The 26,144-nt window shown below is 28.9% G+C and overlaps 6 protein-coding genes across 6 annotated transcripts; 3 read left to right on the top strand and 3 right to left on the bottom strand.

The window, feature by feature from the left end:
* Positions 1-772: 772 nt before the first annotated feature.
* On the bottom strand, positions 773-5,685 carry LOC111413637 (Inositol phosphate kinase 2). The gene is made up of 5 exons (XM_023044674.2): positions 5,524-5,685; positions 4,545-4,802; positions 1,739-2,034; positions 1,539-1,674; positions 773-1,481 (listed from the first exon to the last, which is right to left on the bottom strand). Exons 2-5 carry the CDS (start codon positions 4,765-4,767, stop codon positions 832-834), a joined length of 1,305 nt encoding a protein of 434 aa, XP_022900442.2. The 5' UTR covers positions 4,768-4,802; positions 5,524-5,685; the 3' UTR covers positions 773-831.
* Positions 5,686-5,804: 119 nt separating this feature from the next.
* On the top strand, positions 5,805-16,547 carry LOC111413639 (U2 small nuclear riboprotein auxiliary factor 50). Its single transcript, XM_023044676.2, has 8 exons — positions 5,805-6,090; positions 6,153-6,270; positions 6,331-6,740; positions 9,392-9,552; positions 10,767-10,889; positions 10,944-11,117; positions 16,006-16,149; positions 16,212-16,547. The coding sequence occupies exons 1-8, from the start codon at positions 6,072-6,074 to the stop codon at positions 16,341-16,343; spliced, it is 1,281 nt and encodes a 426-aa protein (XP_022900444.1). The 5' UTR covers positions 5,805-6,071; the 3' UTR covers positions 16,344-16,547.
* Positions 16,548-21,848: 5,301 nt separating this feature from the next.
* LOC111413581 (calcium-binding and coiled-coil domain-containing protein 2-like) lies at positions 21,849-22,796 on the bottom strand. Its single transcript, XM_023044606.2, has 3 exons — positions 22,673-22,796; positions 22,421-22,616; positions 21,849-22,364 (listed from the first exon to the last, which is right to left on the bottom strand). Exons 1-3 carry the CDS (start codon positions 22,715-22,717, stop codon positions 21,958-21,960), a joined length of 648 nt encoding a protein of 215 aa, XP_022900374.1. The 5' UTR covers positions 22,718-22,796; the 3' UTR covers positions 21,849-21,957.
* A 175-nt stretch (positions 22,797-22,971) lies between these two features.
* LOC111413579 (mitochondrial ribosomal protein S33) lies at positions 22,972-23,439 on the top strand. Its single transcript, XM_023044603.2, has one exon. The coding sequence runs from the start codon at positions 23,022-23,024 to the stop codon at positions 23,370-23,372; it is 351 nt and encodes a 116-aa protein (XP_022900371.2). The 5' UTR covers positions 22,972-23,021; the 3' UTR covers positions 23,373-23,439.
* LOC111413578 (protein canopy b) lies at positions 23,393-24,266 on the bottom strand. The gene is made up of 3 exons (XM_023044602.2): positions 24,076-24,266; positions 23,673-24,019; positions 23,393-23,616 (listed from the first exon to the last, which is right to left on the bottom strand). The coding sequence occupies exons 1-3, from the start codon at positions 24,173-24,175 to the stop codon at positions 23,428-23,430; spliced, it is 636 nt and encodes a 211-aa protein (XP_022900370.2). The 5' UTR covers positions 24,176-24,266; the 3' UTR covers positions 23,393-23,427.
* A 64-nt stretch (positions 24,267-24,330) lies between these two features.
* LOC111413577 (host cell factor 1-like) lies at positions 24,331-26,106 on the top strand. The gene is made up of 2 exons (XM_023044601.2): positions 24,331-24,487; positions 24,571-26,106. The coding sequence occupies exon 2, from the start codon at positions 24,599-24,601 to the stop codon at positions 25,970-25,972; it is 1,374 nt and encodes a 457-aa protein (XP_022900369.1). The 5' UTR covers positions 24,331-24,487; positions 24,571-24,598; the 3' UTR covers positions 25,973-26,106.
* The last annotated feature ends 38 nt before the right edge of the window (positions 26,107-26,144 follow it).

The raw sequence follows: 26,144 nt of genomic DNA, 5'->3' as shown, positions 1-26,144 counted from the left end.
ATAATAAACCCTATTATTTCTGAACATTATCCAAAAATAGAGTCTCTTAGCTTTAAATTAAAATATAAATCATTTTTTAATTCTTCAAAATAAGGTTGTTATGATTTATTTAAATTTTGATTTTTTTTGGCATTTCGCAAATTGACAGATTTTCATTCAAAACTCGTTTTCTGCAAATTGTTTATAACAAACCCCATTATATTTCGGCGTTATCATAAAATAGAATCTTTTAGCTTCAATTTAAGGTATACATCACGTTCCAACTCCTTAAAATAAGGTCAATACGAATTTTTTAAATTTACACTTTTACTGAAATTGCAGAAAAACGGGTTTTTCGATAAAATTGTTTTTGTGGAAATTATTTATAATAAACCCTATTATTTCTGAACATTATCCAAAAATAGAGTCTCTTAGCTTCAAATTAAAATATAAATCATTTTTTAATTCCTCAAAATATGGTTGTTATGATTTATTTAAATTTTAATTTTTTTTGGCATTTCGCAAATTGACAGATTTTCATTCAAAACTCGTTTTCTGCAAATTGTTTATAACAAACCCCATTATATTTCGGCGTTATCATAAAATAGAATCTTTTAGCTTTAATTTAAGGTATACATCACGTTCCAACTCCTTAAAATAAGGTCAATACGAATTTTTTAAATTTACACTTTTACTGAAATTGCAGAAGAACTGGGTTTTTGATTAAACTGTTTTTGTGGATATTATTTATAATAAATATCTTAGCTTTAATTTAATGAATTATTAAAAATAATTAAAGGAAAATTAATTATTTATTAATGAAAAAAATCCTGTTTATTTTAAATTTTTATTTTATAAATTAATTTTAATTTCGGTTTCGATTAAGAAATCCTCAAACACTTTGATTAGATTGTTTAACCCCTCTAAAAAGTTAGTGTCGATTTCGTTATTTGGAAAAACGTGGGTGAAATCGATAATTTTGACGCTAACCCACATTTTGTGTTTTTTATCGCTAACCAATTCATCCAAAATCGCGTTATAATCGTTCTTCATACTTTGCAAATCTTTATCGTAGTTATTTTGGAACGAGTGCATCCGTTTTAACGTGGGCCTACTTCGCTTGATTTCCGTTTCGTTTAAATTAATTTGTTTAATCCGCGTCGGTGATGTTTGGCACCCAAAAATTGGTCCATCCTCTGCTAATTGCCCGCTAAATCCCGCTTTTAAAGTTTCCAATTTTTCGTTACAAACGACGCTTATAGGTCTGGTTAAACTATTTGTACGTTGAATTTTTCTTGTGTTTATTTTATTGGGATTAATAATCTTTGGTGTTAATTCTCTTAATTTTCTTGCGTCATAAACAAGGAGGATTGACGACGCGATTAATTTTATTTGGCGCTGCTTTCTTGCCCAATTTTGTATCCTCCACAACGAGGTTAACATTTGAATTATTAAGCTACGATTTAAATACGACGAGGTTCCGTTTAAAAATATTCGGAAAGCTAAAAATTAATTTTTTTATCATTAAATTAAATTATTAAATCAAAAAAGGAAATTACCATCGATTGCCGTTTCTTTGTTTAATTGTTTCCCATAATCTTTTCCATACTTGCTTAATTTCCCATTTGAGGTGTTATAAACTTGGAACCCTGGGATGGCAATTCCAAGATCTCGCTTGCACTCGATATATTTGGTCTAATCAAATTTTAAAAAAAATTAACTCAAAATTGTTTAATTTAATTTAATTTAATTAACTTACTTTTTCTTTCATAATTTTTTCTTGACTAGCTAATGGATCGTAAGTAACTCTCCCTATCTTAACGTCCATGATGCACGGTTCTCGGAAATCCTTCGTAACATCGTCCAAAGCGATGTATTTAATTTCTTTCCCATCGATTAGATGAGTTTCAGCCCCAAAATATTTCGGGACGAATTCCTTAAAATCCCTCAAAATCGGATCTTTGCTAAATCGGAGTTTCTCGTAGAAATCAATCTCGCGATCCCCCGTTTTTGATGTGATCGGTTTATAAACGACTCCGTTTCTTTTCATTAAACCTGGAAAAATAAAAATAACTTTCACTTAACCCTTTGGGACACAAAGTCAAAAATTTTGAAGCTTTGTGACTGAATTAAAACACTATCAAAATACTAATTTTAGCAAAATATGACAATCCTTCTATTCCAGGGGTGTGGAATAGCTACATTATGATATTCAGAAAAACAGTTCTTTCTTTCATTACAACATAAATAAACATTGCACGTAGTAAGTACATTTTGCTAGCTTTGGCAGAACAATTTTCACAACTTCCTCTTTCTTTTGAAACTCGCGCTACGACATTTTCGTGGACGCAGTAAAGTTGAATATTTATTTATCAGACCTGTAGCTACACAACGACGAAAATCTGGTAGAATATTGAGCAAAAACTAACATTTTCGCATAATCTAAGTGTCAAAAAAGATGCTAATTCAAAAATTCCTGTAAGCCGTGTTAAATTGAAGCTTAAAGCTTTTTGTTTAAATCGATGTATAATCATCGTTGGGTTGGATTGGAAAAATATTGAGAAAAAAAATGTTGAAACAAAACTTACATTTTCATATAACCTAAAAGTGTCAAAAAAGATGCTAATTTAAAAATTCCTGGAAGCTGTATTTATTGAAATTAAGGAATGGGACTTGTTCCAAATTAAAGCTCAAAGCTTTCTCTTTAAAATGATGTATAATAATTGTTGGGTTGGATTGCAAAAATATTGAGAAAAAAAATGTTGAAATAAAACTTACATTTTCGTATAACTTAAAAGTGTCAAAAAAGATGTTAATTTAAAAATTCCTGAAAGCCGTATTTATTGAAATTAAGGAATGGGACTTATTCTAAATTAAAGCTCAAAGCTTTCTCTTTAAAATGACGTACAATAATTATTGGGTTGAATTGGAAAAATATTGAGAAAAAAAATGTTGAAACAAAACTTACATTTTCATATAACCTAAAAGCGTCAAAAAAGATGCTAATTTAAAAATTCCTGGAAGCTGTATTTATTGAAATTAAGGAATGAGACTTGTTCCAAATTAAAGCTCAAAGCTTTCTCTTTAAAATGATGTATAATAATTGTTGGGTTGGATTGCAAAAATATTGATAAAAAAAATGTTGAAATAAAACTTACATTTTCATATAACCTAAAAGTGTCAAAAAAGATGCTAATTTAAAAATTCCGGGAAGCCGTGTTTATTGAAATTAAGGAATGGGACTTGTTCCAAATTAAAGCTCAAAGCTTTCTCTTTAAAATGATGTATAATAATGATTGGGTTGGATTGGAAAAATATTGAGAAAAAAAATGTTGAAATAAATCTTACATTTTCGTATAACCTAAAAGTGTCAAAAAAGATGCTAATTTAAAAATTCCTGGAAGCCGTGTTTATTGAAATTAAGGAATGGGACTTATTTTAAATTAAAGCTCAAAGCTTTCTCTTTAAAATGATGTATAATAATTGTTGGGTTGGATCGCAAAAATATTGAGAAAAAAAATGTTGAAACAAAACTTACATTTTCATATAACCTAAAAGTGTCAAAAAAGATGCTAATTTAAAAATTCCTGGAAGCCGTGTTTATTGAAATTAAGGAATGGGACTTATTTTAAATTAAAGCTCAAAGCTTTCTCTTTAAAATGATGTATAATAATTGTTGGGTTGGATTGCAAAAATATTGAGAAAAAAAATTTTGAAACAAAACTTACATTTTCGTATAACCTAAAAGTGTCAAAAAAGATGCTAATTTAAAAATTCCTGGAAGCCGTGTTTATTGAAATTAAGGAATGGGACTTATTTTAAATTAAAGCTCAAAGCTTTCTCTTTAAAATGATGTATAATAATTGTTGGGTTGGATTAGAAAAATATTGAGAAAAAAATGTTGAAAATTATTACAATTATGCGTGATATGTTTTAACAGTTTAACAAACCTTTTTATTACTTTTATATTATATATAACTACTCATAAAACATTAATGCACTCTTTATTGGGATTGCTTTGTGATAAAATATAACATTTCAACGCTCCCCCTCAAGGCCAATCATAGTTATAAACTTTTCTTAACAAAAAAAAAAGTAAACAAAGTTTAAGTAAGGTCTCTTAAGACGGCCGAAAACTTTTCCCTTACAAAATTACCCAATGCCTATACTATTAAGCTATGTTACATTTTATGTGGGACTATTTATTATGGTTACTGCATTCTTATATTGCTAAGTTACATGAAATTCCTGGTATGCAAATTGAAAACCAAATATTAACTTGGTTAATAAACAAAGTTTGTTTTTTTTTTGTTGCTACTTGCTTAATGTTATAAATTGAATTATTACCCGGCTATTTTAAATGCCATAAAAAAGTAAACAAAACGCTAAACGGGAGAGAATGTTGAATCGAGAGTGTAAATAAGCGATTAATCATCGTTGCAAATTATAAATGCATAGGAAAAAAATTCTTACAAGGCTTCTAATTTAAATTTACAACTAAAAAAATAATTATTCGATTTGGTGTTTTTGTGGTTAGAATTTTATTAAACGAAAAAAAAACTTACCCAAATGCACCCCATCACTCATATGACCACCGACTTGATGATTACAATGTTCCATACCTTCCGGTAATGCGTACAAATTTTTATTTACACTCTGACCGTTCTCATTATTATTATTGTTATTATTATTATTAAATCCATTTTGCCAGGATTTTTTATCATTAAGCCCATTAATCTTTACCGTAAGGTGATTCGGACGCATTTTGTCCACTTTGCTCTTCCCCATTTGAAGAATCTTACACGGATTTACGATAACGTTATCTAAGAATTAAAAAGCTTAATTATTTATTTACTTTTAACTCAAATCTCTTTTTTTTAATATAATTTTTTTAAATTGACAATTTTAAATGTCACTTTGACATTTCATTTTTTTTTTTAGGTTATGTTAATACTTCAAATTTGACATTTAATCATTTTCCAAGTAATTATTTTTATCTTTTTTTAAGTATTAAATCATCAAATAAATAAATAGAACACCTAATAATGATTCATTGGGATCCCGCAAACCGAAATTAATTCCTGGAATTAATTTTTTTAAAAAATTAAAGGAAAAACAAAGTAAATCACTTAATTAGTGGCTGAAATAATTTTTATACCCGATTTTAGATTAAATCCGGATAACAATAGGCGAGAGATAAAAAAGGGCTTAAAAACGGTATAAAAAAAATTATTTGATATCAGGAAATATTAATAACACATTCATTAAATAGATAAAACAATTATTTTTGGTTTTGTATATACAAAATTAAATTAAGTCATTGATAAATATTAAAATTACTTTTAATTTAAACGTTTAAACGCAATTTAAAAAAAAATTGCGTATCAAGAAGGCGTTGATGGAGTATGACGCACTCTAAATTATTAATTAATTCCAAGTAAACATCATTAACCTCTTATTATTAACTAATTACTTTAAATTAATTAATTTAAAAAAAAATTATTTATTAAAACGCAACATGTGTAACAAATAAAATTAACTTACTGTTTTATAGATAGCCACATAACCTAAATTGGCACCGAAATTTGTAATAACGTTCAATTCGAGCCAGACACTATCAATATCAAAATCTGCTCGTAAAATGTGGAAATCGCGCTCCGTCAAGTTTATATACGGCGACCGATTCTTTCGAAAATTATATTGATATGCAAATTGGTCCCTCAAGGTTTGTATACATAAACGGTGGCGCCACCTGGACCATAACCTAAAAGGCCTAAAAGCATTCGTCTCGCCATCTCTTTTCTTTTAACGAAACGTCGTTTAATTATTTCGGATTCGATCGTAAATCAATCGTACTTTTTCCATTTTCGGAATAAATTAACATTTAAATTTTAAACTTTTTTTATTATTACAAAAAAAGAAAAACTTAAAATTTTCGAGCGGGGATTTTAATTTTTACGCGGTTGCCGGTTTGTTTTTCAGTCGGCGTCCGGCCATCTTTATGTCAAAAATAATTAAATTGACAGAACGAACGCGTTGTGTTTATAACGATTTTTATTAATTGTGATTAAATTAATTATACAACAATTATAATGGGAGAAGAAAGTAAAGGTAATTTTTTTAATTCCCGGTTATTAATTTTCTCTCATTTTTATGTATTTTATCGGCTTTAGAACGCGAAGATCGTGATAGACGCAGAAGATCCAGATCTAGGGACCACAGAAGACGATCTAGATCAAGGAGTAGGGAACGAACCGACCGGAGAGAACGTAATAGAAGAAGTCGATCTGGGTATAAATCAGTTTTTTATTAAAAATACTTGTAATAATCACTTAATTTCTTTATATTTAGATCAAGACATAAAAGTTCATCACGTAGACGTAAACCATCCCTTTACTGGGATGTCCCACCACCAGGTTTTGAACACATAACCCCTCTACAATACAAAGCCATGCAAGCAGCAGGTCAAATTCCTGCAAATATAGTTGCAGATACGCCCCAAGCGGCTGTTCCGGTTGTTGGATCGACGATTACGCGTCAGGCGAGACGATTATACGTTGGAAATATCCCATTTGGAGTTACGGAAGAGGAGATGATGGAGTTTTTCAATCAGCAGATGCATCTTAGCGGGTTGGCGCAAGCCGCCGGAAATCCAGTTTTAGCGTGCCAGATTAATTTGGATAAAAATTTTGCATTTTTGGAGTTTAGGTCGATTGATGAAACAACTCAAGCCATGGCTTTTGATGGAATTAATTTTAAAGGTTTGTATTTTAAGTATATCACCAAAGACGAGAGGGTCGACCCCGTCAACTCAACTGTTGTAAGATAATTTGTAAAACGAAAAAAGGATCCCAAAATGTGCATTTATTTGAGTAAAACGAAAGTAAGACATCTTGGAAAGCTCAAAGTTGTACTTAGTTTATAAAACAAGATATGAAAGTAATATAAGTACACATTTAATAACAACAAAACGCAATTTAACAAACAAAAAGACTTAAAAATTAATTATAATTATTTATATTTTAAATTGACAGTTTAAAATGTCACTTTGACATTTTTTTTAAGGTTATGTTTACTTCAAATTTGACATTTAATTTTTTTGCAAGAAAATCTTATTATTTTTATCTTTTTTTTAGAATTAAATCATCAAATAAGTCTTTTATTTAAGTAAAACATTTTGGAAAACTCAACATATACTTAGTTCATAAAACAACAAACATATGAAAGTAATATAAATACATATTTAATTTATTTTATATTAGGAACAAAAAAAGACTCTAAAAAATTAATTATAACATGAACTATCAATCTCATCACTTAAGCTTTCTTGATGTGATTCTGGCTCAATTAGGGAAGATCTTGGGTTGACAAAAATTTATTGGAACCAACAAATTAGCTAAATGTATTGGTTTTATTGATTTATTCATTCTTGACATTAAAATACTTTTAATTATGTCCTGCTCATCTTGAAATATCAATGTTGATAACAATTATTGTCGTAATATACCAACTTCTATTTCCAAAAAGGGGTCAAAAACCTTTGATATTGCTTCAGAGAAGCATTTGCTTCAAAATATTGAATCCAATTCAAATTGGTTTTAATATGTGGTACATTATGGAAACAGTTTTTGGTTTTTGATCTGGAGAGCATATTTTGTATTAAGAATTCAATTAAAGAAAACCATTCTAAAAGCTAATGAACACAATTTTATATTAAAATATCTTCAAAGTATCAAATTTAAGAACACCAACTTATCAAAATTCCCCACTTACCTTGGAATTAAATAATATGATCACTCTTATACTCTTTGCCATTGTTTATAAATTTTCAACTCGTCACTAAAACTGATTTAAAACTGATAAAATTCCCTGATTTCCTTGATATTACAGACATCATAGAGCGATTTTAACTGTTAAAGTGTTGACGTATAAGGTTGGCGCTTTCCTTGGCGCCAGATTATTTTCTTCAAACATTTTTACACGAATCGTCATCATTTAGTCTCTAGTTTTAATGATTAAATTTATGCCACGACTTACAGAAACACCCTGTATGTGCTGGTGATAGTTGTCATTAGTGTTCTGTGATAAAAAAAGACATGACTGATGCATAACGCGGTCCAATTATAAAAGTTTAGCTGTCAAACAAATAAAAAAAAATTTAATCATGGATAATCAACTTGACAGATTAATAATAGTTATTTGAAACGTCAAAATTTCAAGAAACGTCAATTTTATTTAAATGTTTTAGGAGTTTCTAAAGGTTAGATATTAAAAAATTCCTCTTTTCCTATGATTTAAACATAAATTAATTAATTTTCGTAAAACAAAACGACGTTTCATAAAATTAACATTTAATTTTGAGAAATTGTTGTGAAGTTGGTTACAGTTGGTAACATTTGTGTCACATTGACGTTTAAATTTTATTCAAAAATTTATTTAAAAACATTAATTTATGGAATCAATTTCAACAGTAATTTTTACAACCTTAGTTGGTAATTTTATAACCAACGATTTAATTTATAAGTTCGTTTTTTTTCTATAATATTTGTCAATGTGAATTATTTAGGGTTTCTGTTGGTATTATCTAGGACCCTTATAAAATTTATGTTGTTTTCATGATTTTTTAGTAACACTAATTAGTTGAGGTTAAAATACTAATAAATTTTTAGATAAATACGATTTTGACGAAGTACATATTTGTTATAAAAACGTGCTACAAAGTAATTAAATAGAATAAAATACCTTTTCTAGGTAAGTAAATGGCAAATAAACACCCCACAACACTTTTTATGCACCTTTTCCTTTTGAATAACGAAAGCTCAAACGTCAATGTGACATATTTACTTCAAAACATGATTTTGCCAACTTTACAACAATTTGACAGGTATTATAGAAAAAAAATGAACTATAGTAACAATTTGAACTAAAGTTAGGTTATGTTGTGTAATCACGGGTAATCAACTTGACAGACTAATAATAAAATCAAAATTTCAAAAAACGTTAATTTAATTTAATTTTTTACGACTTTCTAAAGGTTTGACATTAAAACAATATAAACAAATTCCTTTTTTCGTATGATTTAAGCATAAATGAATTAATTTTCGTAAAAAAAAAATATGACGTTTCATAAAATTGACGTTTAATTTTGACAAATTGTTGTGAAGTTCGCGACATTGAATTTGTGTCATATTGACGTTTAAACTTTATTCAAAAATTTATTTAAAAATAAATAAATTTATGGAATCAATTTCAAGTGGTTGTGGAAAAAGAAAAAGAAGGTTAGGTTATATTGTGTACTGCTTAATTTTTAAGATTAATTAATTTTTTTTTCTTATAACATTCTTTATTTACTCATTTTACATCATTGGGTTGTGATGTTTATAATTAATTAATGATTGTAATTTGTTTGTAGGTCAAAGTTTAAAAATAAGAAGACCACACGATTACCAACCAATGCCGGGAATGGCAGAAAGTGCTATAACAGTACCAGCTGGAGTAATAAGTACAGTAGTTCCGGATTCACCCCATAAAATATTTATAGGTGGTTTGCCGAATTACTTAAACGAAGATCAGGTACGTTTTTTCTAGGAGGAATTTTAGAGGGTGGTTCGGGTTTAAATAAATCTTAAATGTGTCAAAGAAAAATGTTTAGATTGAATCTGTAATGTTTAAGATTTGTTAAAGCCTCCCAAAGGTGTGTGTTTGTGCGAGATACAACAAAAGCATTCCAACCTCTTTTCTTAGCTTAGCGAGAAATGCGCAGCGTACCGACAGCACAGTAAAAATATCAGCAGCAAAACGAGAATATTTTTTTAGAACAGATATCGATCTTTTTTGCAGGTCCTTTTTTCTCTAGGTCGTTGTTTGTGTCGCTGGTTAATTTTTTCAGGATTAAAATACGTTCGATTTCGATTAAAATTGACCGAATTTTTTTTTGTTATTGCGAAACGGGCTCTTTCACATCGTTTTTTTTTTTTTTTTTTATTAAAGAGAAACGTTTTGGTACAAAAACGAGGTGTTTTAAAAAAAAAATCAAATTCGTATTTTTTAATCGATTTTAAAATTATGAATTTGATGGGTTTTTTTTTAAACATTTCGTAAATTCGAGTTATTTTTTCAGTAAACAGGTTGCGGCAAAATTTTCAGGTTTTCTATTTTTCAGTAGTCACACACACGTAAGCGATCTTTGCAGGTCGACGTTTTTTTCAGTGAATTAATTTTCAGGATTAAACGAACAAAAAAAGATTAAAATCATTTTTTTTTAATTACTACTTAAACCGCGCGTACCGTATCGATCAAAACTTTTTGATCGATATTGTACGCGACAAAAAAAAGTTATTATAAAAACACCAAGGAATCAAACTAGTTGACAAAGATATTAACTTCTGCTTGTTTGCCCAATAGCTGGGGTTTGGCTCGCCCAACAATTACGCACGTACCAAAAAAACCGTGATGCCTTGTGGAGTAGCAGGCAAGTTCTCGATTTAAACCAAAATAAAAAAAATAGTGACAAAATAACCGGCGGCGGTGTTGCAATACGTTTTTACTGTGCCGCGAAAACCCAACTCGTTTAATTATTTATTTATTATTTTAATTAATTTCATTTCAAATCACTTTCCGTATCAAAACATCACGTTTTATCAAAAATCCGAATTAATTTGCGATCAATAAATAAAAAATCTATCAAGACATCTAAAATCAACAAAAAATTCGTTTTAAATCTCAAAGAACTTTGCGGTTCTTTTGAGATTTAAGAACTCGTTATCGATGTTTATCCTGGTTTTTAGGTTAAAGAACTCTTGATGTCTTTTGGTCAACTTCGCGCCTTTAATTTGGTCAAGGACTCCGCTACTGGACTCAGTAAAGGATATGCTTTTGCCGAATATATTGATATTACCATGACGGATCAGGTAAAATTATTTCTTTCGTTAAATCTTATTCGTTTAATCCAAATTTTTTGATAGGCTATTGCAGGTTTGAATGGAATGCAGCTTGGCGATAAGAAACTTATCGTTCAACGTGCTAGTGTTGGGGCGAAAAATACCACGATTGTACCAAGCGTACAAATTCAAGTGCCAGGGTTGAGTTTGGTGGGTGCTTCTGGACCACCCACGGAGGTTTTGTGTTTATTAAATATGGTAAGTCAATATAAATATAGTCAAATTTCGATATAACGGATTAATACGGGGAAGGTAATGTCATATTTGAACAGTTATTAGAGAAATGTCAAAAATTATGTTGCAAACTTCAGCTTTAATACTTTTTATTCTCATTTGAATGGTTATTTAATAAAAATTACGAATACATTAAAATTAATGTTGACACTATCACCATAAAGTTGTTTAGTTTGAAATGTCAACCTCAATTTTGACGTATATCACGACATATTTCATTTCAATATTAATAAAGTTACGGTCAATTTTCTGTTTGAAATGTCAACGTCAATTTGGACATATTCGTAATTTTAACAAAATGTCTTAAAATAAATTTAATTTTTCATAAAAACCGAAAATATAAAAAAAAATGTCAAAAATTAAGGTTGGTATTAATATTTAAAAATTATGTTGCTAACTTCAGGTTTAATACTTTTATTGTTATTTAAATAGTTATTTAATAAGGATTACGAATACTTCAAGATTAATATTGACACATCACCATGAAGTTGTTAACCTTTGGTTTGAAATGTCAACCCAAATTTTGACGTATATGTCATCCTCATTAAGAATCTTTTGAAATGAGTACCAACACGACATATTTCATTTCAATATTAATAAAGTTAGGGTCAATTTTCTGTTTAAAATGTCAACGTCAATTTAGACATATTCGTAATTTTAACAAAATGTCTTTTAAAATAAATTTAATTTTTCATAAAAACCGAAAATATAAAAAAAAAAATGTCAAAAAATTGAGGTTGGTATTAATATTTAAAAATTATGTTGCTAACTTCATTGTTGCCAACTTCAGGTTTAATACTTTTATTGTTATTTAAATAGTTATTTAATAAGGATTACGAATACTTCAAAATTAATATTGACACATCACCATGAAGTTGTTAACCTTTGGTTTGAAATGTCAACCCAAATTTTGACGTATATGTCATCCTCATTAAGAATCTTTTGAAATGAGTACCAACACGACATATTTCATTTCAATATTAATAAAGTTACGGTCAATTTTCTGTTTGAAATGTCAACGTCAATTTAGACATTCGTAATTTTAACAAAATGTCTTTTAAAATAAATTTAATTTTTCATAAAAACCGAAAATATAAAAAAAAATGTCAAAAATTAAGGTTGGTATTAATATTTAAAAATTATGTTGCTAACTTCATTGTTGCCAACATCAGGTTTAAAACTTTTATTGTTATTTAAATAGTTATTTAATAATGATTACGAATACTTCAAAATTAATATTGACACATCACCATGAAGTTGTTAACCTTTGGTTTGAAATGTCAACCTCAATTTTGACGTATATGTAATCATCATTGAGAATCTTTTGAAATGAGTACCAACACGACATATTTCATTTCAATATTAATAAAGTTACGGTCAATTTGCTGTTTGAAATGTCAACGTCAATTTAGACATTCGTAATTTTAACAAAATGTCTTTTAAAATAAATTTAATTTTTCATAAAAACCGAAAATATAAGAAAAATGTCAAAATTGAGGTTGGTATTAATATTTAAAAATTATGTTGCTAACTTCATTGTTGCCAACTTCAGGTTTAATACTTTTATTGTTATTTAAATAGTTATTTAATAAGGATTACGAATACTTCAAAATTAATATTGTCACATCACCATGAAGTTGTTAACCATTGATTTGAAATGTCAACCTCAATTTTGACGTATATGTAATCATCATTGAGAATCTTTTGAAATGAGTACCAACACGACATATTTCATTTCGATATTAATAAAGTTACGGTCAATTTGCTGTTTGAAATGTCAACGTCAATTTTGACATATTCGTAATTTTAACAAAATGTCTTTTAAAATAAATTTAATTTTTCATAAAAACCGAAAATATAAAAAAAAAATGTCAAAAATTAAGGTTGGTATTAATATTTAAAATTTATGTTGCTAACTTCATTGTTGCCAACTTCAGGTTTAATACTTTTATTGTTATTTAATAAGCATTACGAATACTTCAAAATTAATATTGACACATCACCATGAAGTTGTTAACCTTTGGTTTGAAATGTCAACCCAAATTTTGACGTATATGTAATCCTCATTAAGAATTTTTTGAAATGAGTACCAACACAACATATTTCAATTCAATATTAATAAAATTACGGTCAATTTTCGGTTTGAAATGTTAACGTCAATTTAGACATTCGTAATTTTAACAAAATGTCTTAAAATAAATTTAATTTTTCATAAAAATCGAAAATATAAGAAAAAATGTCAAAAATTGGGGTTGGTATTAATATTTAAAAATTATGTTGCTAACTTCATTGTTGCCAACTTCAGGTTTAATACTTTTATTGCTATTTAAATAGTTATTTAATAAGGATTACGAATACTTCAAAATTAATATTGACACATCACCATGAAGTTGTTAACCTTTGGTTTGAAATGTCAACCCAAATTTTGACGTATATGTAATCCTCATTAAGAATGTTTTGAAATGAGTACCAACACGACATATTTCATTTCAATATTAATAAAGTTACGGTCAATTTTCTGTTTGAAATGTCAACGTCAATTTAGACATTCGTAATTTTAACAAAATGTCTTTTAAAATAAATTTAATTTTTCATAAAAACCGAAAATATAAAAAAAAATGTCAAAAATTAAGGTTGGTATTAATATTTAAAAATTATGTTGCTAACTTCATTGTTGCCAACATCAGGTTTAAAACTTTTATTGTTATTTAAATAGTTATTTAATAATGATTACGAATACTTCAAAATTAATATTGACACATCACCATGAAGTTGTTAACCTTTGGTTTGAAATGTCAACCTCAATTTTGACGTATATGTAATCATCATTGAGAATCTTTTGAAATGAGTACCAACACGACATATTTCATTTCAATATTAATAAAGTTACGGTCAATTTGCTGTTTGAAATGTCAACGTCAATTTAGACATTCGTAATTTTAACAAAATGTCTTTTAAAATAAATTTAATTTTTCATAAAAACCGAAAATATAAGAAAAATGTCAAAATTGAGGTTGGTATTAATATTTAAAAATTATGTTGCTAACTTCATTGTTGCCAACTTCAGGTTTAATACTTTTATTGTTATTTAAATAGTTATTTAATAAGGATTACGAATACTTCAAAATTAATATTGTCACATCACCATGAAGTTGTTAACCATTGATTTGAAATGTCAACCTCAATTTTGACGTATATGTAATCATCATTGAGAATCTTTTGAAATGAGTACCAACACGACATATTTCATTTCGATATTAATAAAGTTACGGTCAATTTGCTGTTTGAAATGTCAACGTCAATTTTGACATATTCGTAATTTTAACAAAATGTCTTTTAAAATAAATTTAATTTTTCATAAAAACCGAAAATATAAAAAAAAATGTCAAAAATTAAGGTTGGTATTAATATTTAAAATTTATGTTGCTAACTTCATTGTTGCCAACTTCAGGTTTAATACTTTTATTGTTATTTAAATAGTTATTTAATAAGCATTACGAATACTTTAAAATTAATATTGACACATCACCATGAAGTTGTTAACCTTTGGTTTGAAATGTCAACCCAAATTTTGACGTATATGTCATCCTCATTAAAAATCTTTTGAAATGAGTACCAACACGACATATTTCATTTCAATATTAATAAAATTACGGTCAATTTTCTGTTTGAAATGTCAACGTCAATTTAGACATTCGTAATTTTAACAAAATGTCTTTTAAAATAAATTTAATTTTTCATAAAAACCGAAAATATGAAAAAAAATGTCAAAAAATTGAGGTTGGTATTAATATTTAAAAATTATGTTGCTAACTTCATTGTTGCCAACTTCAGGTTTAATACTTTTTATTCTCATTTGAATGGTTTTTTTCATAAAAATCGAAAATATAAGACAAAATGTCAAAAATTAAGGTTGGTATAGTAGAAACCACGAGAGCTGGCAGTGACGACGTTTAAAAATGGTATGAATCAAGATATGGACGTACGACTTAGATTATTTCACCACATACATTTAAATGTATGTTAGGTTAGTAATGGAGGTTATATGTCAAATTTAGGAGAGGTTAAGCAGCGAAAAATCGTTAATTTTAATTTATAATAAAATTTATGTAATTATTAATTTATTTAACAAATGCTTTAAAAGGTTATTTACAGGTCGCAAGGGATTAAGTAAGTTTTATTTAAACAGTGGTTCATAATTTATTCATTAATTATTAATTTATTTCATTTACTAACTGTCAAAAATTGAGGTTAGTGTTAATATTTAAAAATTATGTTGCTAACTTCAGGTTTAATGCTTTTTGTTCTTTATTTGAATGGTTATTTAATAAGGATTACGAATATATCAAAATTAATGTTAACATAAAAACCAAAATATAAAAAAAAATTTAAATAATTAAGGTTGGTATTAATATTTAAAAATCATGTTGGCAACATCGGATCTAATATGTTTTTGTTTTTTAAGGTAAGTGCGTCATATTTGGGTTCATTTTAAAGGTTATTTTATAAAGATTACGAATATAATAATAAAATTAAAGTTGACGTTAACACCTGAAAGTTTTTTTTTAGCCATGCGTGTTAACTCTTTCAAAAAACACCAAAATCAAGTCATAATCATACATACTTCTGATTGACATCTAATTGTTAGGTTAAAATTAATAATCTATATCTTTCTTCAACGATAAATTTCTATCTAATTTAATATAAAAAATTAAAAATCAATTTGTTAAAACGTCATTTTTATGACAATTACTTTTTGACATTTAACTGTCAAGTTGACATTCCACAAAAATCACTTTGTGTAACATCATTAATAACTTTAAATTAATTTAATTTAATTATTTCAAAATAGGTGACGCCTGACGAATTAAAAGATGAAGAAGAATACGAAGATATTCTTGAGGATATTAAAGAAGAATGTAACAAGTATGGTGTCGTTCGAAGTATAGAAATTCCGCGTCCAATCGATGGGGTTGAAGTTCCTGGCTGTGGAAAAGTACTAAATTATTTATATTTTATTTATTTATTTACAAATAACGATTTTTTTATTCCATAAAGGTGTTTGTGGAGTTCAACTCGGTGTTGGATTGTCAGAAAGCCCAACAAACACTCACCGGGCGGAAGTTTAGCAACCGGGTCGTCGTTACATCTTACTTTGACCCTGATAAGTATCACCGGAGGGAGTTTTAAGTCCGATTTCTCCTAAACTACTTCTTAAATTAGTCTTATTTTTTTGTTTCAGTTTTAACAACATGTTAAAGTGTTTTGTGTTTAATTTTTTTTGTATTTCAGAGTGTAATGAGTAAAAAAAAAAGAGAATTACCTTCATATTAATTAAAATTAATAAAATAATTGAAATAAAATTATAATTAAAAATTAATTATAGCATACCAATTGAAGGCTTTTTTATTTAAGGAGGTGCACTTCTACTTCATGAATTGTTTTGAGGAATGATTAAAAAAAAGGTATGAATAATTTTATTATTTGTATGTTGGTGTTCTTTGTGATTGTGATGAAAGTGAATTATTATTATTATTAATAGTGGTAAGTTTATGCAATAAGTATAAAAATGGTGTTAAATATGTTTGTTTTATATTTTTTGATAGACCAGAGTGATAACAAGATGGTTATTAAGGATGAAAGCCAGCATTTTTTACAACGTTTTGAGATGTAATTGTTTAACCTTTGCCGTCCCAAAATAAAGATCCATGAAATCCCAAAACTACGTTAATGGTGACCCACTTAGAAATTTATAAATATAACAAAATAGCAGACACATTTTTGCTTTTTAGGTAAGACATTCTTTTTTATGAACGAAATCCTGATCACTCATTAATAAGACCTTCAAAAAGGTCTTAGTCTCTCCATGTTCCATTGTTAGATGCCACAACAAATCAAAACAACAAGACAAGTTCAATCAATACCAATAAGTTTGGAACAAGATTCATAACGAGTCTTGATAGGTAATTAAATAGGACCACGTGATTCAGAAATATCTGATGGTGATCAGAAACATAGAAGATATCAAGTAAGAAGGGAAAAGGTCTCTTTGTTAGAAGATCTCTGCTTTACAACAACCATGACTCTAATAGGATGGAATTCTTGGAACACCCCGCGCAGTTATCTGGAAAAAGAGACTACCTTGACAAATTTAAGCAAAACGGGGAGTGTGAAATGAAAATAGAATTTTTCTATGTTCTTGTGCAACTGGAAGAGGCTCTGTAAGTTATCGTTTATTCTAGAAGCAACCCAAATAAAGTTAAAGCAATATTTTCTACAGTTTGAAAAATACTGTGAAGAGTACAAACAACGCAAATCGATGTCAGCGCCACAAAATGAATGGATAAATGTAAAAAGAAACTGAAAGACAAGAAAAAACGATTCGATAATTATGCAGCAGCTCAGAAACACTCTAAGACTATAAACCTGGTACTCAGAACAAAAAAGGAAAACATTTTCCTTGCACTTAGCTATGTTAAAAATAAAAAGTCCTTCAGCAAGAAAATAATTAAGATTCCTGGAGGTACTCTCCTTAGATTGTGCGCTGAAATGCTGTTGGTAAATAATCAGGTACAGCTAACAGAACATTAGATATTAGTAGAAAGTGAGAAAAAGACTAGAGATTACATTCAAATTGCAGTTAATGGAAGACCAGACTTTATTGGCAGCAGAATAAATATTGCTGAAAGAAAACTAAACATTGCTGGGAAATCATTTACTGCTTGTCAAATGCAAGATACTTCTGCCAGATGGCGCTATATTACCAATGGAAGACTCCACCTTGCTTATAGAAAACTAACACCGTTTACAGAAGTCTAGACATCACTGCCAGAAGACTACTTACCACCAGCAATATGCTGGATACTGCTCGTAGAAGACAAAATACTACCAGTGGAGGAGCAAATCAGCATTATAGAAGACCAACAGTACTTATTGAAGATTAGATGTTGATGGAAGAAGATGATTTGGACCGCGTTATGCATCACTTGACTAAGTGACAAATGAACAATGTTGAAAAAAAAATAATATGACTTCTCAGAATAGACAGACTCAAACTATTGAAAATTGTTTGGTGCCTGTCTATTTTTATCACAGAATACTGATGGCAACTATCACAAGATTATACAGGGTGTTTCTGTAAGTTGTATCATAAAAAACTTCAAGGTATAATTAATGTTTGTAAACAAAACTGACCTTACCTAACATTCCTTCACGCTATAATTGACATTACAAAAGAAAACTTCACGCTATAATTGCCATTACTAATTGCCAAAAAAAACTTCATGGTATAATTAATGTTTGTAAACAAAACTAACCTTACCTCACATTCCTTCACGCTATAATTGACATTACTAATTGCCAAAGAAAACTTCATGGTATAATTAATGTTTGTAAACAAAACTAACCTTACCGAACATTCCTTCACGCTATAATTAACATTACAAAAGAAAACTTCACGCTATAATTGCCATTACTAATTGCCTGAATGATGAGTAAATAATCTAGAGTTTGATTTTGTACTTTTAAACTGATTTTTATTTTATATAGAATTTAAGCCTTTGGCCATCTTCAGAGCCTTGTAGAGTATAGATTAACATCTCTCGCCTTATCCGTTTTACAAACAAGTTTCTCAATATTTCTTTTTGTTTTGTTAAAAAAGTTACTAATTTGCAAAATTAAAGTTTAAAAAGTTGTAAAATTAAATTAAGGACGAAGTGTTACAAGTTTACAGTTTTTTAACAAAAGAAATATTAAGAAACTTGGGAAAAATTCAAGAATCATCATGTAACTTCAAAATCGATACGAACACTATTAACTTCAGTTAGAAAACTTCTATTATATGATAACTAACATCAGGTTTAAAATGTCAACCTCAATTTTGACATATTTGTAATCTTCATTAAAAATCCTTTAAAATGAGTACAAACACGACATATTTATCTTTAATATTAACGAAGTTATGGTCAACTTCCGGTTAAGAATGTCAACGTCAATTTTGACATATTTGTAATCGTCGTGAAAAATCCTTTAAAATTAGTCCTAACATGATACGTTTAATTCCAATATTACTCGAGATATTAGCAACTTCCGGTTTGAAATGTCAATGTCATTTTGACATATTCTTAATTTTTATAAAATGTCTTAATATTTGTCACAAAAACAAAAATATAATAAAAAAAAATCAAAAATTAAGGTTTGTATTACCATTTAAAAATTAAATTGGTATCGTCATTGTTGCTAACTTCGTGTTTAATGTTTTTTGAGATAAATGCATCATATTTGGACTCATTTTAAAGGTTTTTTAATAAAGAATACATCATGAAAGAACACCATGAAGTTATCCATTTGTCTATTATATGATAACTAACCTCAGGTTTAAAATGTCAACCTCAATTTTGACATATTTGTAATCTTCATTAAAAATCCTTTAAAATGAGTACAAACACGGCATATTTATCTTCAATATTAATGAAGTTATGATCTTTCGGTTAAGAATGTCAATTTTGACATATTTGTAATCGTCGTGAAAAATCCTTTAAATTGAGCCCAAACATGATACGTTTAATTCCAATATTACTCGAGATATAAGCAACTTCCGGTTTGAAATGTCAATGTCATTTTGACATATTCTTAATTTTTATAGAATGTCTTAATATTTGTCACAAAAACGGAAATTTAATAAAAAAAAAAATAAAAAAAATTAAGGTTGGCACTAATATTTAAAAATTAAATTCTAACTATCTTCATTGTTGCTAACTTCGGGTTTAACGTTTTTTTTTATTCTTTTTTCTTGTTTTTTGAGAGAAATGCATCATGTTTGGATTCATTTTAAAGGTTTTTTAATAAAGAATACATCATGAAAGAACACCATGAAGTTATCCATTTATCTATTATATGATAACTAACTTCAGGTTTGAAATGTCAACCTCAATTTTGACATATTTGTAATCTTCATTAAAAATCCTTTAAAATGAGTACAAACACGACATATTTATCTTCAATATTAATGAAGTTATGGTCAATTTCCGGTTAAAAATGTCAACGTCAATTTTGACATATTCGAGAAAATCCTTTAAAATGAGTGCAAAAATGATACGTTTAATTCCAATATTAGTCAAGATATAAGCTTTCGCATTAAAATGTCAATGTCATTTTGAGATATTCTTAATTTTTATAAAATGTCTTAATATTTGACACAATAATATAACAAAAAAAAATAATAAAATTAAGGTTGGTATTAAAATTTAAAAATTAAATTGCTATCTTCATTGTTGCTAACTTCGGGTTTAATGATTTTTTTCTACCTTTTTGTTTTTTTGAGATAAGTGCGTCATGTTTGGATTCATTTTAAAAGCTTTTTAATTATGAATACATCATGAAATTATCCATTTGTCTGTTATATGATAACTAACCTCAGGTTTAAAATGTCAACCTCAATTTTGACATATTTGTAATCTTCATTAAAAATCCTTTGAAATGAGCCTAAACATGATTAATTCCAATATTTCTCAAGATATACGCCACTTCCGATTGGAACTGTCAATGTCACACAAAAATATAATAAAAAAAATCAGAAATTAAGGTTGGTATTAATATTTAAAAATTAAATTGCTACTTCATTGTTGCTAACTTCGGGTTTAATGTTTTCTATTCTTTTTTGAAATAAGTGCATCGTGTTTGGACTCATTTTAAAAGTTTTTTTTTTAAAGAATACATCATGAAGTTATCCATGTCAACGTCAATTTTGACATATTTGTAATCGTCGTGAAAAATCGAAAATATAATAAAAAATTAAGGTTGGTATTAATATTTAAAAATTAAATTGCTATCTTATTATTGCTATATATGAAGTTGACAAATACCTCAAAATTAAAAGTTGAATGTTCGAACTTATTTTTTTGAGATAAATGCATCAAGTTTGGAGTAATTTTAAAAGTTTTTTTTTTAAAGAATACATCATGAAGTTATCCATTTCTCTATTATATTATATGATAACTAACTCTGGTTAAGAATGTCAACGTCAATTTTGACATCATTGTTAACTATGACTTATTGACTCATTTAAAATGAGTCCAAAAATGACACGTTTAATTAATATTTGTCACAAAAACGAAAATATAATAAAAAATTAAGGTTGGTATTAATATTTAAAAATTAAATTGCTATCTTCATTGTTGCTAATTTCGGGTTTAATGATTTTTATTCTAACTTTTTTGAGATAATTGCGTCATTTTTGGATTAATTTTAAAGGTTTTTTTTAATGAAGTTGACGTTTTAAACCGGAAGTGATTGTATTTCCATTAATACTAAAGTTAAATATATCGAGTTTGGACTCATTTTAAAAGATGAAGTTGACAAATACGTCAAACTTGACACTTTAAAGGTTATTTTAAATTAGTAAAATTTCGTTTTATTTAGGAAAGAAGCGGACTTTTATTTATCTCCCAGTTCTGCTAAGTTACATGGAAGTGATTAAATAATAGGAGGTAAAGTAATCCATGCAGTCAATAGGAAGAAAGGTAGGTGTTAAATTTACAATAACTTAGTATGTAGGATATAATATTGATCTTCTGATCATTATCAACCTCAAAATATTCAAAAATTTGAGGTTATATAGCATGATTTCCTTATTTGATCCATTTTCTCTGCTTAAGACAAAAGTCTTTTTAACCCCACAACAAAATAAAACTCATCTAATCAAAAATAATTTATTTCAATAAAACCTAAACTCTAAAGAAAGCGTTTTACTTTTCTTTACCTTTAATCAAATCAATTTTATTGCACAAATCCCTTTCGCGTCCTTTTAATACAGAGGAAACGGTGGTAAAGGATCTAATTCCTCTAAATCAACATCAAAATGCTTCGTTTTTTTATCATTTTTCTTCGTCATCGTCATTTCATCAACCTTTTCTTTTAACCCATCGATTTCAGCTTGCTGATGCAGCATCAAACTTTGCATATTCGTCAATATATTCATAACCGCCCTCATTTTATGCCGAAACAATTGATTCTCCGCCTTTAATTCCCCAATTTCCTTCTCCAAATCGCTCCCGCTATAAGCGCTATCACACATCGACGATTTTAACGAATCGTACAATTTCGATTTTGATTTAACAAATTGAAACGGCGTACTTACACCATAAGTTTCGTTATGGTTGCTGATGTAACATAATTGGAATAAATCTGTTGTGTTTTTGGGTAATGAATATTCTAGAATTGTTTGGGATTAAAATTAAGTGGGGGTAAAAGATTTATTTGTAACTTACTGTTGAAACAAACTGAATTTTCTTTATTGTTGTTTATTGGGACCCATTCGAAAGCGAAATATTGTTTAACACTGTTCCAACCTACTTTGTATATTGCGATGCGATCACCTTCTTGACTCGTGTACCCCATCAGGCTATAACAACACTTAAAGGGTTTACCCTGTATGTATTCTACTTCAACGTCTTTAAAATGTACCTAAATGATATAAATTTAATTTTTTTTTGGGTTATTTTATTTTATGGCTTACTTACATATTGTTTTATTGAGAGGAACTCTTCTAGCCCTTTTTGATCCATTTGGGGCCCTTTCTTTTGTTCAATATTTTTAGCTAAACATAATGTCTATTTTTGGATAAATTTATGTCTAAACTGACAGATGACAGATTTTTTTTTAATTGTTGGCTACACTGGTGGGGCAAAATTTAAAATTATTTTTAAATAAATATTGATTATTTATTTATAAAATCATCTTTTTTTTTTAATTAATTAATTCATTTATTAAGATTTTTTCATTTAATTTTAATCAAAAAAACAATTTTTTTTAACCTCACTTTTTTGACACATAACCTAACTTTTCCTCTCGCAACAAAAATCAACAAAAATGAGTAAATACGCTCGTTACGCGGATTTGGTTAAACAAACCACGGAATATTCGCGTAGAATGACGAGATTAAGTAATAGAATATTTGGGGAAGTCGCTAGGCCGACGAATGCGAAGTCGATGAAGGTGGTAAAATTATTTAGCGAAGAACCTGTGAATCAAAGGAAAGAAATTCACGCTTATTACCCCCGGCACATCGAAACGGGGAAATTGATGATGTTATTGCGACATTATGGGTTATATCGCGATGAGCACGCCGATTTTAAAGAGGAAATGGATCGAATGAGGATGTTGCGAGGCAAAGCAAAACCAGAAAGGAAATATAAAAGCGAAAAGAAACCGTTTCCTTAAAAATAAATAAACAAATTAAGTAGTTCTTTGTAAATTTATTGATTAAAAAAGGTTATTATAGCTCAGATTTATTCTTTTTAACGTTTTTTCCATTATCTCCTTTTAATTTTTCACTTAAACATGATGATTCTTCTTCATCAAGGACTCTGTCAGCGCATAAATAGTGTTTTAGGGGCACTTTCCCTTGCAAATTAAAGTACCAATCTTCTATGTCCCCCTCATTTTGTTCAAGCATTGTTTCACACTAAAAAATCATTCAAATTTAACTAATTAAGTAAAAGAATTGTTAATAATACTAACTTGGGTCTTCATGTTGGTTATTTCAGCGCTTGGTTTATCCCAAAGCTCATAAGGAATCCCAAGCTCCACTTTAACCCCTTTATCAACAAGTCCATGTAAAGCTTGAAAAGTTTGACTCATTCCTTTCGCGAATCGCGTGCTATCAGTTCGCTCTTTATGTATGTTATACTCTAAGATTTTCTCGCAAATCCCTTCTAACGATTCCACCAGTCTTAATTCGGATTTTTTGTATTCTTTCTTTTTCTTTGGTTTGACGTCGTCGACGGCGTACCCCGTTTCTATCACATCGTGAGATTTCCCCGTCTCTTCTAAACGATTTTCTAATTCTACAGCTAAGATTTTACAAACTAAAAAGAAATGTGTTAAGAAATGGGGGGTACAAAATGGAGGAACCTAACCTTACCTTCACATCTATTTGCGTATTTAACTCCTTCGTCTTCTTCGGTTCTACAGTTAATGTTATTTATTATTATTAAAAAGTATGCTAAAACTAGCTTATTCATTTTATGGCAGTTTATTTTGGTTAAAATTAATTAAAACCAACTCCGTATGAACGTTGTTGTTTATGAACGTATCCTCTCGCAAAGCCTTGCTGTGACGTTGACATTTAAATGCCAATTCTGTTAGATGGCGATTCTATTAAATGCCAATTCTGTTAGATGGTGATACAAAGTGAAGTTGGCACGTTGACTCCAAACAATTTTATACAAAAATAACCGAGAAATCTTAAAATAACGCAAAATAAGTGTTTATTATTAATTAAATTAATTAATAATGCTTTATTATTAATCAAACGAATCGTTCCAAATAACCAGGTAATGTTATAAACTTTATTTTGATGTTTTATTGACGTACAACATAACCTCAAAAAATAAAAAGACGCTTTTTAATTTTCTAGGTAAAAATTAAGGTATTTCCTCTAAAAAATGGAAACGGATGAAGCGCAAAGTATCCCCGCCGAGGAAACCCCAACTCAGCCCTTAATGGGGGAAACCTCGATGGATATTGAGCCAGAAATGATGAGCGACGAAAAAATAGAGGAGCCCCAAATCCCGTTGGAAGAAACCGAACCTTTACCAGCTTTACCAAGTGGTGATATGGATATGGAGGTAGACCAGCAAGAACAAGACCAAGAAACTCCTTTAGAACAAGAAGGTGTTGTTTTACCGGTTGAAAACAACGAAATAACCCCACAAAATGAATCAGAAGACCAAGTTGATAGTTTAACGAACGAGGAAGGCGAAAAAGAAGTTGATGAAGTTGAAAAAGAAGAAATGCAACAAATTGATGGAGGAAATGAAACTCCAGGAGAACTTGGAACTGAAAATTTAGACATAAAACCACGTTTGGAGGATTTGGAGCAATTACAAGATGAAATGGAACAACAAGAATACACTCCCCAAGAAGAGAAAGGTGAGAATGAACCAAATGAACTAAATGATGAGGTTAAAAAAGAACCTGAAGAGGAAGATTTACCGCCTTTAGACGATGTTGCGCAAATTCAAATGAATAATGAAAATATTCGGTCGTTACCGCCTCAAGAAGAGAATCAACAGGAAGAAGAAGAAAAGGAAGAATCGCGAAATGACGTTGAAAATGCTCTCTCAGCTTTAGCAACGGCCGCAATTGATCACGCGAAAGAAACTGAAATAAAACAAGAAATGGAGCAGAAAGATCCCAAAGAAATTTGGCACACCGTAGGGTTTATTAAAGGGACGAGTTTTAACGTTCAAGAATATTTTTATTTAGACGATTCAACCGATTTCACCGAAGATCAACTCCCCGACACAACGGGATTCCCCCGAATCGCTTTAGAACCGGGAACCGCATACAAATTCCGCGTCGCCGCGATTAACTCGGTCGGACGAAGCAATTGGAGCGAAGTTTCCGCGTTTAAAACTTGCGTCCCCGGATTTCCAAGCGCTCCATCGGCGATTAAAATTGCTAAAAGTGCCGATGGGGCTCATATTTCTTGGGAACCACCGAAGGGGTTGATTACGGAGTACTCGGTTTATTTGGCAGTGAGAAATTCGAAAGAAAATGTAACTCCCGCTTCAATGGCTTTTGTACGAGTTTACGCGGGGCCGAGTAATTCGTGTGTTGTGCCCCTTTCGTCGTTATCGACGGCTCATGTTGATACAACGACGAAATCGGCGATTATTTTTCGAATTGCCGCGAGGAACGAGAAAGGTTATGGCCCCGCCACGCAAGTTAGGTGGTTGCAAGAAACGGCGAATAAAGCGGTGAAAAGACCGAATGATGATGGGCAAGGCGGCGTTAAGAAGACTAGGGCTGATTAAGATGAGAATTTTTAAGGAAAAAATTATTTTAAGAATTTTAAATGATTTTTATTGATGCAAACTTAGTTATAAATATAATGTTTAGTGTTTAAAACGATTTTGGAATATAATAATAATATAAGTGTAGAGAAAAATGTTTTTTTTATTTATTTATTTCCCATCTAAATTTTTA

This window comes from Onthophagus taurus, chromosome 5, assembly GCF_036711975.1.
Source record: "Onthophagus taurus isolate NC chromosome 5, IU_Otau_3.0, whole genome shotgun sequence".
Classification (NCBI taxonomy): domain Eukaryota; kingdom Metazoa; phylum Arthropoda; class Insecta; order Coleoptera; family Scarabaeidae; genus Onthophagus; species Onthophagus taurus.
The sequence above is the reverse complement of the archived record's forward strand: the minus strand, read 5'-3'. Positions and strand labels throughout refer to the sequence as shown.

Bases quoted from the DNA above. Each gene is read 5' to 3' on its own strand.
- LOC111413639 (XM_023044676.2), top strand. The intron at 6,741-9,391 runs GTTTGTATTTTA...ATTTGTTTGTAG, and splicing joins TGATGGAATTAATTTTAAAG to GTCAAAGTTTAAAAATAAGA. The intron at 10,890-10,943 runs GTAAAATTATTT...ATTTTTTGATAG, and splicing joins ATATTACCATGACGGATCAG to GCTATTGCAGGTTTGAATGG.
- LOC111413577 (XM_023044601.2), top strand. From the start codon at position 24,599: ATGGAAACGGATGAAGCGCAAAGTATCCCCGCCGAGGAAACCCCAACT.
- LOC111413637 (XM_023044674.2), bottom strand. From the start codon at position 4,767: ATGGGGAAGAGCAAAGTGGACAAAATGCGTCCGAATCACCTTACGGTA. The intron at 2,035-4,544 runs GTAAGTTTTTTT...TTATTTTTCCAG, and splicing joins GAGTGATGGGGTGCATTTGG to GTTTAATGAAAAGAAACGGA. The intron at 1,482-1,538 runs GTAATTTCCTTT...ATTAATTTTTAG, and splicing joins CAAAGAAACGGCAATCGATG to CTTTCCGAATATTTTTAAAC.
- LOC111413579 (XM_023044603.2), top strand. From the start codon at position 23,022: ATGAGTAAATACGCTCGTTACGCGGATTTGGTTAAACAAACCACGGAA.
- LOC111413578 (XM_023044602.2), bottom strand. From the start codon at position 24,175: ATGAATAAGCTAGTTTTAGCATACTTTTTAATAATAATAAATAACATT. The intron at 24,020-24,075 runs GTAAGGTTAGGT...ATTTCTTTTTAG, and splicing joins ATACGCAAATAGATGTGAAG to TTTGTAAAATCTTAGCTGTA. The intron at 23,617-23,672 runs GTTAGTATTATT...ATGATTTTTTAG, and splicing joins TAACCAACATGAAGACCCAA to TGTGAAACAATGCTTGAACA.
- LOC111413581 (XM_023044606.2), bottom strand. From the start codon at position 22,717: ATGGATCAAAAAGGGCTAGAAGAGTTCCTCTCAATAAAACAATAT. The intron at 22,617-22,672 runs GTAAGTAAGCCA...TATATCATTTAG, and splicing joins TCCTCTCAATAAAACAATAT to GTACATTTTAAAGACGTTGA. The intron at 22,365-22,420 runs GTAAGTTACAAA...AAACAATTCTAG, and splicing joins AAATTCAGTTTGTTTCAACA to AATATTCATTACCCAAAAAC.